Consider the following 12,040-nt stretch of genomic DNA (forward strand, 5'->3'; position numbering starts at 1 on the left):
GCATGCTCGTAACAAGGTAGCTTGTATTGGCCTCCGTTGCTGACTGATGAAAGATTGGCATACTTCAGGATTGCCACTCGCTATAATCTAGGCAGCCACTACTTCCTCCACTCCTCATAATCTGTCGTCTCCAGACTGAACGTGCCTCTAACCCTCAGACTCTGTTAATCCCAGCCAATGCATCGCACAACGAATGATGTTCCTTTAAAAACTTGAAGCAAAAGTCTCTTGTCATTTCTCATAGTGATGTCTCCATGTACAGCGATGAATAGAGTGTAGCCTCATGATGTAATCCAATGTACAACTGATCCATGAGCATGATGGATGGAATGGTGTCAATCAGTCAGTTGGAGGGTGGAGTGTGATCAGACATTGGCACTGATTCATTTCGTTCCCCTCTCTTTGAGTGACAGAGCTCCAAAGGCCTTTCCCTACTATAGTCTCAACCATCTGCTGACCATGACTTTCTTATTAGGTTGCCAGATTAAATCAACAAAAATGAATACACTGCATGCACACCAAGTCCATGAATCTTCTGTCATACAAGAAGTACCTAATTCTCTTACTGAGTGGACAGGTCACACAGCTACACACTGTAAACAGTGTAGATGTAGTGTTCCTGAAGTATTTATATAGTGAAGGGTCTGGGGAGGAGACTATGAAGAGACTCGGTAAGGAGAAGGGGAAATTGGATATCCCCTCCCAGCTATAAAGCGTTCAGAGATTGTGCGTCACATGTCTGTTTGGCAGAGCCGGTGAGGAGTTTGCGACTGTGCCATCCTTACGTGGTGGGGGCTGTTGCGTCGTCGTCGTTGCCTAGCATGCCAGATGATTGAGGTCATACATGTCTGGGAGTCACATGTTCCCTCTCAAGCTCAAGTGGTGATGATACTTTTATGACTATGCATCAAGTCACGATTACTTGTCCTTTCAGAGTGGGAATGCATGACAATGACCCCTAATCCTACCCCAATATTCTTCTTTTTTTAATGTTCAACCAAAAAGATGACTTGTTTGAAAATCTTTAATAACTAAGGTTGTATAAAATTGGATTCTTTTTCAGTTTTTCATCATCTTCCTGAAATATCTGGAAAACATTCTTTATTGTTATCAAAGTGATCTTTTTCAAAGAAAATAAAAGACTTATTGCCCAAAATTCTCAAAAAAAAAATCTTATTCAATTCTCTGTTACACCTTGTTACACTTCATAACAAATCACTTGGAGTCAAAGTGTCCATTAACTGGTTAACAATTAAAGAACAAAGACAAACTTCCACAACAATATTGCCTTCGATTTTTTATATTGCAGTAAATGTCAATTTTAAAGAAGCATACAAACTCTTTTTCATCATCCCCAGTTTAATAGTCTCCTCATTAGGCCCGTTCACACACAAGGGAAAAAGTGCGATTTAAAAATTGATTTTCTTATCGTGATCAAAATTTCGAAATTTTTTCGTGTGTGGACAGAAAAATCTCACTAATTACCGCGATCCTTATCGCGATCCAACTCGCATTTTTTCAGAATAATCGCGATTATTTTGCTTGTTTACAAAATCGAGTCTCTTTGAATTGCGTGCGCGCCAAACTCTATTGGGACTGCGGGGTCAGTCTTCGGTCATGCAAGTTTCGCGCATGCGCAATTTGGCCACTGATCGTTCTTTCCTTGCTGTGAAGTGCGATTTTTCCCTGTGTATGAACGGTCGAAAAAAAAAAAATCGAAATTTGGATCGCGATTGTAATTTCGATTTCCGTTGTGTGTGAACGGGCCTATAGTTTAGAGAGAGTCTGAATTCATCCTCAACAAGATATAGCTTGAAATCCTGCCAACAGACTCATGTTTGCTTGTTGTCAGTCTCAAAATACACATTGATAGAATTTATTAACCATTTCCAGTACACATTACTGCTTTTCAAACAAATTTACCACACACATTGATGAGGATTTCCTCTCACGACTTATTTGCAAATGATACAGAACGAAGCTGTGAGGCTCTGTTTACATGAGCTACTGGGTTTTAAAATGCTAGCTCATATTCCCTGCATTGCAACCTGCCTCGAATCCTGCTTTGAATGCCATTGATCAGCATGAAATAGAGAGATGGGGCCCCTGGGGCTGTTTGATCAGAAACAAGAGACCAAAAGCGTCACGTATCATTGATTCGAGCGCAGCAAGAAAGGGGGCTCAGAGGATGAATGGCGACGGACGCTGGCCCTTTTTGTCCAGCGATCCCTACAAGGACTCCCTTTCACTTCATTGTTTGTCTCCCTCTCTCTCTCTCTCATCGAAACCCTACAGCCCTTGTTTATGTTTTAACACTTTCATGTAGTTGTCACACATGTATGTAAATAATCAATATGGATTTGACTTTGTCATTCTAATGATCACATTACTAGAAGGTCAAGTTGTTACAAAAATGAATTATTGATTGTTTACATAAGCGACAAAGATATCAATTCATGGCTTAACCCGTTGAGGACGAATCCCGAACATACTCAGGGAGGGGTCTACAGTATGTTGTAGCAAAATCAGCCTGTCCTCAACAGGTTAAAGGTGAGATCATCTGACATCATACAAAAGGGCAAATAAAGATGATAGAATAGTCATGCAGATAAAGCTAAAACATACATGTAGGTCTCAGAACGGCTTAAAATTGATCTTCTGCAATCTGGAATTTGCTTGCAATATATTGAAGGGCTCTACTAAGAAACTTGTCTGGCTGATGAAATTTTCCAAGATAATGGGTTGTTCTGTAGTATTTTGAAATCAAAAGTGTAATGTAATATAGTTTTGGTTGAGACCTAATTTCAGGTTTCTAACATTTATTGGTGAGATAATGAGAAACCTCTTGTGAAATATGAAAGAGCGTGTAATTCCACAAGGAATTCAACATTTATTTGATGAAAATTGGTTTTTAAATGGCCGAGATATCCAAAACAGAGCGATTCTAGTAAAGTGTGGGACCCACACTTTATTACGATCGCTTTGTTTTACTTTGTTTTTGGATGTTTCAGTCATTCCAAACCCGATTTTCATCGAATAAACTTTGAATTCCTCCTAAATTGGTGTGCACTGTACTATTTCATAAGTGTTTCCTCGGTATCTTGCAAAAAGTTACAAGCCCAATTCTCATCTCCACCAATACTGTACCATCCCTTTAAGTCAGTGTGCCCAAATTCTATTCCCGAGGTGCCCTCTGCATTCAGTAGTAGATACAAGGTAGAACAAAAATCAACAGTTTCTGCAGTCATATGGAAAGCAACATTTTCCTTTAAGCATCAATATTCTCTTGAGGCTAATAAGCAGCTCTTCGTAATCTTCACATTTAAAAAAAGATAATCTGGTAGTCTGCTTAAAAGCTGACTCCTTCACTTTCCACAGCTTGGTCCAACAAAAGCAAAATTATGTTGACTGATACCACACAAACACACACATGCACACACAACACTCAATGCCTAATAAATACACATATGACCAGGGTCTTAAACATGCAAGATACCCTGCTGTACAAAGTACACTCTACTTTACTGGACAATTACTGATTGCGAGTCCTGTTTACCATCTTGTTCCCTCTAAAAGTGCTTCATAAAGCATGATATATCTGATGCCAGTAAAAACCGTAAATATGTCATCATAAACCTCCTATAAATCAGTTCAAGAGTGACGCAGAGGCCAATTCATTAAACTTTACTACACGTTTGCAAGTGTTTATAACGTGGAAAGCATACATAAAATTATACTGCTGATAATAATAATAATAATGATAATAATAATTGATCTTGAAAGTCAAAGATATTCCCAACTTATTATTGTGATCATCTGTAACGTAAGCAGAATGGGTACAGTGCAACATTAGACACAAAAATTTACTTCTTATACCTGACTGAGATGATTGGAGAAGCTGAACCCTGTCAAAATCACATATTGTATGTTCCAAAGCAATGTATTCAAACTCTTACACTCAACATCACCACTTTCTTCAAAACAAGCAGGAAAATTTGAACCAACCATAATATTTAAATGTAAATATCAATCAACATACAAAATGTTGCATGATCTTTCCAAATGTCTACCGGTAGTCACTTTGCACTTGGATTATCAGTTACCACACAAGTCCATAAACACGATACCCAGACCCTGAAAAACTTTTCGCCGTTTGTATCACTATGATTTGGAACAAGGTAATGATACCAACCCAAACTTACTAACTGTAAAACTACACTTGTATTGGACAATGAAACTGCTGTATCATTTCTACCACTCACACACAATAATACTAAGACACCTGCAAGCTTGTACTTGCTGATTATAGTCATGATTTTGTATCACATTTTCAATGAAGTCTTTTGATAACCTCCAGTGTGGAAGCATAATTACGGTTTGTCAATCATGATAGCGCAATGAATAAAAATGATCAGGGACTAATCTTAAGTTACAACATCAATTTGATCTTGTTCCACACACATTAGTTAATGCATAAACTGTATGCTGTACATCTATTAACTATTAATGGCACGACATCTACAGCGACTTTGATGGGTTAGAAATTTTGTTCTGTATCAGTATCAAGTTGTTGAATAGTGCAATGATTTGCCTTTCCCATGAGAGCTGAGTGCCAGGCAAACACCATTACTGTATTTCATTACCTCTGTTACGTAATAGATAATCACAGTTAGATACTTGTGAACAGAGGGGGCAGCTCTTTAAAATAAATGCTATTTGCAGGTCATTAGCGTCTTCCTGCGGACTCTCAAGTGGTCACATGACCTCAATAGGCAAGACAATGAGATGGAGACTGTCCATGCACTGATGTACGTACTGTCTTCTGCTGCTCAACGTCCAACAATAGGCAATGTTTGCAAAACATTTGATATGACCTACATGTATGTCGTTTATCTATTGCCAGCAAGTGCCTACTCATCTTCTCGAATAAAAACAGATAGGAGAATGATATGCTAACATTGTTATCACAAATGCAGTCTGGCCTGGATAAGATACGTACAGAATACATGTACACATACATCTACACATTATATAATGACTGGAACGGGAGGGACCATATCATACAATGTAGTATGTTGCATCCGAAGGATTTGATATGCTACTGAAGGAGGTTATTGGTCACCACAATCACATTTTCTCCAAAGTTAACACTATCAAGCTCCAGATGAGATTCAAACCTCTGGCATGTAGTTTGTTACCATTGCTAATTGTACACGAACGTGTACAAGCATAGTCTCCCTTATGAAAGTGCCAGGATTCATACGCACATACACATTGCATAACAATAGATGGCGCCATACGTGATTAAGAGGGAACGCAGTTCTTTCACAGCACACAGGAATGACAGCCCCTTATTCTTTATAATGATCTCTGAGAGTTGTGTGCTAACGTCTTGATGTGCACACATGTAGAAGTGACAAAACGGGAGGTGCTCATTTCGGAGCAAGAGGGCAGCAGACCAAGTATAAATCTCAAGCCTCTGGAAACTGCTTGGCTTTCGATAACTATGAGACTGATGGGGTCTTTTCAACAATAGATCTGATATTTGTGAGCCTTTCATGGATAAAGGTAAACTTATCTTATGAAGACATTGAATTTATCTATGGAATTTTCATTACTTATTGACCTTGGGTAAAATTGGATATTTGTGTGTAAAATGCAGCAAAGCAGTACAAAAATAATCATGAAATACATGTATGTCAACAATTCAAGGAATATTTGGAATGAAAAGTATATTATGACAATAACAACAACCACCATAAAAGCAGAGCCATGCAATTTCCTGATTTCTTGTAAAATAACAGTGAATCAATGTCATTTACCCTGTACAGTATCTGTGTCTATGAACACTATTGTTCAAAAGCCCTTTGAAAAAAAGGAAGGCTTCCAAAACAGAAGGGATATGCAATGATTATTGTCAGAACTAGTACTATTACAAAACTCTGAAATGCTTGTTCTTTTGTGAATTCTAGAATGAAGTACAATGTTTCAATGATAAAGAAACAAAAACCATGTATATGAAAACACAGGAAAAAAAGTTAAAACATATGAATATATAGAAAATAAACATCAAATGTTTGAATACAAAGAACAGAAAAGTCCAACTCACCCCTTGGAGTTTCTGCAGCAGGTCCTCAATGCTGCTCTCTCCGTTCTGTGACACCTTGATGTTCATCTCGTTCAGCCAGTCGGAGAACTCCTTGTACTTCTCTGTGAAGGCCGCCCACTCGTTGAGGCGGTCAGTGATGCGCTGCTTGCGCTGGCACACCTGGTGGTGGACCTCGTCCAGCTGCTTGGTCAGCAGGACGATGCGCTCGTGGAGGACGGACATGTCGTCGGGGCTGACCGAGGGCGAGAGCTGCTCCTCCCGCTGGTACAGCACCTCCAGCTTACCCTTGGTGCTCCCAAAGCCGTTTTCTGTCTCCTGGTGCATAGGAAACGTAGGAAAATATACCTGTGTATCAGGCAATATACCTAGGAGATATACATTGTGCATACATGAAAATATACTTATGTATGAGGCAATATACCTTGGAAATATATTGTGCATACATGGAAGAATTGAGAGAAGTCTCATTAATTTCTTGAATACAATACATAACATGATTGAGGTCACTAAAATGGTCACAAGGAAAAATATGGGAATCATGCTCATGAACCAGATCTTAGTCCCAAAAGTGTTAAGTGAGGATGTATTGTATATGGCCACTAGCTCTCAAGAAAGTCAGAAGAGTTAAGACTTCTCAACATGCCCTGTGGAATCAAAAGATGAAACAGTATCCTGTATCTCTCCACATGTCAATTTACAATGATAGTAAGAAAAAGGTAAAAAAAGTGATTGTGAGAAACAAGGAACCATGAGGAGCTAGAATGAGAGAGTACCCACCTTGCACTTTTGTAGCTCTTTCTGCAGCTCTTCATACTGGGTGGGCAGGGGGCGGGCCAGCATGGCCTGGGCCTCCCTCAGCCATCCCTGGAGCTCGTCGATTAGGCCCTCACTGTCATCCCACCGGCCCAGGACCTCGGCCAGCCGAGACTCCTGCTTGCGCAGCCGGCTGGTCAGCCAGTGCCAGCGGTTCTGGGCATCCATCAGCTGGCTGCGCAGGGCGTCGCCGGCCAGCCGGTCCGAGTTGCGCAGCAGGGACTTGCCTGCCTCGTTGAGGGCGAGGTAGCTTCCCTCCTGGACACTCACCAGCCTTTGGGTCATCTGGATGGACGAGGAGGAGGAGGAGTGACCAGGGTGAGATTGATGGATGGTCAAACTGGTGCTCAAAACCGTACCTCTCTACACAATCTATGAATGTTTGTTTTACTACGGAGGGCACTGCTGCAAAAAGTTAACTACAAGACGTACTGTAACAATCATTTATGATATATTTCATAGTGCAAAAGTGCCAAAATTACCATATACATTTCTAATATAATTACAATTCTAAAGAATACACTACAAAATTTCTTCTTGACGATGAAACTTACTATAGTTTTCTCAGAGAAAGATTGAGTCACTTGAAAAATTTACTGAGTTGAGCTCTGGATTAATCAAAGTCAGGCTCATTACTTGATGATCATAAATAACTACATTTTGTAAATTCATGTAACTGTGTAGTTTGCAAACTTTTGAACAAGCAGCACAAAATGGACACCTCTATTTTGATTTATCGCCAGTGTGTGTTTAGGTAAAATCTACCAAATGTTAATCAAGGAATGTGCATCTCACCAGCAGTCAGACTTTCATTCACCTGACCACAACAATTAAGTGATTTTGCTGGAGAGCTCTCAATCACAATTCATTTATCAAATCACACTGCTATTAGTGTGACCCATTGTTATTGACTTTGTTCTATATCTGCATTTTTTGAAAACATTTGTCAACACAAATACAGCAGTAAAATGACACACAAATTTGAATGGCTACAAGAGACAAACATAAGGCACTTTTTTACCTCATGGTGCATAACTAAACGCAAATTTTTATGAAATACCACAACATTCTGAATTAATATCAAGACAGTTCATTCATCTCATAAGATGATCATGGGTATGGATAACTGTGATGTTTTGAGACCATCTTCATGTCAAACTTCTCTCACCTTGGTTTGCTCATGAAGCGCCCTGAGAGACTGAAGAGGGGCCGTGGTGACGTGGTAACCTGTGACCTCAGCCTCCATGTCTCGGAACCACTCGTTCATCTTGGCCAGAGCAGTCCTGTAAGACTGCCAGTCCCTGAAGGCCCAAACACAAGAAAGATACAGACATTAATTTATGATTATTATGATTATTATGACATCAAGTTGTGTTCTCAGATCTGTGTGTTGTGACTTCATTACTGTGAGAACAGACATGTCTTACCTAGTAAGCGCATCAAGAAGTACACCAATATTACATGCAGGTTACTCTGCGACTTACAAGTCATAACGCTGATTTCGATAGCTTTCATGGCAAGAATCAGATTTCTACATCTCACACTCAAAATTAGAAATGCCAGGGCAACATATAACTTTGGTAACCACGTAATTAAACTCACAGAATACAACTTTCATCATAAGATTCAGCAAATTTTTCTGCACACAGAGTCAACTGCCAGGCAAGGAAAAGCCATATCATAATGTCGACCCCTTAGCGGTAGGTTGAAGTCTTTGAATATTACAATGTCCCATTGGCAATGGGTTCATAATATTTAATTTACACTAAAGTACATTATCAACAGACATTTGCTAAAAAGATGTACAGTAAGAGTTAATTTGAAACTTGAATTCGAAGATAATTCACAGGAATTATCAAATTCCTGATCTTTATACAATCTGTTTTTCTCTTCAAGATAATTGCCAGTTGACTGATATTCATGACATTAACAACTTGCAAATATATTTTGTATCCCAGAACACAATGTTCTGCAACATTGTTTTCCAAGGTGGGAACTTACCATTTTTTCTTCTGAAATGAGACAATACTCATTTCTCATTCTGGGTTTTCAATTGCAAATTCAATCAAATTGCCTCACAAGTCCCACTTTAAAAAAAAAAATTACACTCTTGAAATATTCTGCATATACAGTACATCTTGAGGCCCCATCCCGCTTGTAGGGAGCTGAGGAGATGCCTAAGATGACTCACCTGATGTTTCTGTCGATGATCTCCTTCCTCTGGCTGGCCCGCCGGATGACACTCTGCCACTGGTCACTCAGCTGGGCAAGCCTGGTCTGGAACTCCTCGGGGTCGTCCACCTCCCCGTCGTGGATCATCCTCTGACCGTCGCTGATGATGGAGAACAGGATCTGCTGTCGGTTGAAGATGTCTGCCTCAAAGAGCTAGCGGGCAGGAAGGGACAAGAATAGAAGATGAAAAGATGATGGCTAACCATTTCTATAATGTAAGCTCACTTTAAAAACCATCAAACTACACACACACTTCTTTCACTGATTGTCTGTACTGATGAATGTTGGAGTAAAGTCTGATACCAACAATTATGAATTAAGATTAGATAATAATAAAGGTCAACAAAAAATACTAAAAAAGATGATGGCAAACATTTCTATACTGTAAGCTCACTTTAAAAACATCAAACTAAACACACACTTCTTTCACTGATTGTCTGTACTGATGAATGTTTGAGTAAAGTCTGATACCAACAATTATGAATTAAGATTAAATAATGCCACAGGCCAACAAAAAATACTAAAAAAAAAATGATGGCAACCACTTCTATAATGTAAGCTCATTTTCAAAAATTTAACTTAAGACACACTTCTTTCATTTTGGCTGGCTATAGAGATGGCCACTGGGGTTACGTCTGATTCCAACTATTATGAATGAAGACTATACATGATTAGTGACATGACATTTGTTCCACGCAAGTCCCAAAATGTTACTTGATGGATGTCACTCTCTCACTCACCTCATAAACCTTCTGCTGCTCTAGCAGCTCGTCGTAGCTACCCGCGATGTCCACGGCGAGGTTCTCCTCCGTCTCTGCGAGGAACTTCATCCACGACGTGCACTTCTGGGCAAAGTTCTGCTGCTGGAGCAGCACGCCCTGTAGGTGGCGGTATTTCTCCGAGAGGCAGGTGTAGAGCTTGTTCCACCACTCGTTCAGCGTGGCCAGGTGGCCAGAGTTGTGCCGGTCCAGGCTGATGCGGTAGCCGATCTCATTGAGGGCGTTCACGTGAGGCTGGTTCTCAGCAAACTCTACCAGGAGGGACTGTCAGACACAGAAATAAAGAGAGAGAAAATAATACAATATGCGTCATTGACAAACTAAGCCATTTGCTTTTGTATGCCATACATTTTGCAAGTATGATATTTTATGAATTGGGGCCAGTAAAGCAATCTTTGAGGATAGTTGTACTTGTGATCCAGCTGGCTACATGCAGGAGATATCGACTTGTGACCAGGTTCATTAAATCATTCTTGTTCCCTAAACAATGTCTTGCATTCAAACCATATTAATGTAATATAATATGAAAGCCTATATTCGAATATGAAGTAAGAATTGTAAATTTGTCATTACTTATAGATAACAGTGTACCCCCACCTCCGACTGGACACAGTTTCTATGTTGTACATCTATGTTGTTCATGTATGTACATTACTTAACAACGTACAAGATTCAGTTCCCATTTGACACACCAATTTTGATATCATTTCACTGTTTCTACAATACTTTCCACACCTAGTTTTCTTTTTGACCTGCTGCCCTCACCTTGAGTTTTTGCATCCTGTCCTTGATGGTGTGCTCGTCGGAAGACCTGTTTGGCTCCTCCATGTTGAGGGCGTCCTTCACATCTTCCAGCCAGTCCAGCAGTGCCTTGGTCTTCTCCCTGAATTGCCGCTGGTTCTCGATGTCGTGCTCCTCCGCCTTGATGTGTCTTCGTAGGGACTTCTGCAGGGCATCCAGGCGCTGGGGTGTGGCATCAAAAAAAAAAAAAAATCCTCAGAAAAAGATGCTAAAAATGGCAACTTTGACAAATGAGACTCTGACAGAAAAATGCATCTAATCTATAATACTTAATTGCACAGAGGTTGAGGATCACTCTGTATCTTGCCGTAATAGTGGCGATCTGGCAAGCATTATTCCATGAAGCTAGTACAGGCAGAACATTTAATATATTTCCAAGGTGGGATAATTTAAGATAATGAAGTATAGGCCTTCATGTATAAAAGTCACACTGTGAGGCTTCATGCAGAATAAAAGAGATATTTTCCCCTTCATATTATTAGGGTCATTTGGAAAATCTTCTATGATTTTAATTGGCATACCATGCTTTGCAGTAATACATCACTGCTAACTGCTCAAAATCTGAATCTCACAATCTTTTTTTTTTAAATTGCTTCAATAGATGTTGGGTGATTGTAAATTTCGTATGGAAATCCTGTCACACATGAAAGAGTGTTGCGAGCTGCAGGTCAACAAAGTCTGGGTATCAAACAGGCAAAAACAAATAATACTGACCTCTTGAAGAACTTTGGTCCTTGAGGTAATATTACTGGCTGTGCTCGAGTCCATGTATTTGACAAGCTGGTCTACCAGTTCTGGCAAACTGGCTGCAGTGGAAAAGTTGTTGACATCATCAAGAATCTCCTGTAAGTGGAAAAGCAAACAGACAAAGAGGGTGAAATAAAGCATTGTTTACTTCCATCTTTTGCATATGTTACCATGGATATATACTATATACTATATTACCATCTTGTGCAGGTAGCTTGTATTTGTATTAGTTTTAGTGTTCTTCATTTTTCATCCAGAAGAGGAAAAAATGTATAATCTTACATTGAATACACCAAAATAAAATGTTAACATACATTTGCTTGCAATAATTATTTCTTCCTTGGTAGACAAACAAATAATTGCTAGGTTGAGATGAACACAGGTAATATGGCTGTTTTATTACTTTACAGTCTTAAGTTGACCATAACAAGCTGCTGTACAAAAGTACTCTTGGTTTGTTTGCATTTTTTTTTTGAGGGGGGGGGGGGGCATGGGAGGAAGGGAAGATGGTTAAATATTGTGAATTACCTTCAATTATCTATATCACCTGCCACAAATT

At 39.5% G+C, this 12,040-nt stretch overlaps 1 protein-coding gene across 1 annotated transcript in view; it reads right to left on the reverse strand.

Annotated features, from left to right (window-relative positions):
- LOC139738908 (uncharacterized) overlaps positions 1–12,040 on the reverse strand; it is a 169,998-nt gene that overhangs the window by 40,073 nt on the left and 117,885 nt on the right. Inside the window, exons 60-66 of the mRNA XM_071649540.1 lie at positions 11,449–11,577; positions 10,699–10,896; positions 9,895–10,197; positions 9,114–9,307; positions 8,091–8,223; positions 6,887–7,207; positions 6,110–6,424 (exon numbers count right to left, since the gene is read on the reverse strand). Of these exons, the coding sequence (XP_071505641.1) occupies positions 6,110–6,424; positions 6,887–7,207; positions 8,091–8,223; positions 9,114–9,307; positions 9,895–10,197; positions 10,699–10,896; positions 11,449–11,577 (1,593 nt within the window). The remainder of the gene's footprint in view (positions 1–6,109; positions 6,425–6,886; positions 7,208–8,090; positions 8,224–9,113; positions 9,308–9,894; positions 10,198–10,698; positions 10,897–11,448; positions 11,578–12,040) is intronic.

This window comes from Diadema antillarum, unplaced genomic scaffold, assembly GCF_040938485.1.
Source record: "Diadema antillarum isolate AM-2024a unplaced genomic scaffold, OU_Dant_1.0 scf00000029, whole genome shotgun sequence".
NCBI classification, from domain to species: domain Eukaryota; kingdom Metazoa; phylum Echinodermata; class Echinoidea; order Diadematoida; family Diadematidae; genus Diadema; species Diadema antillarum.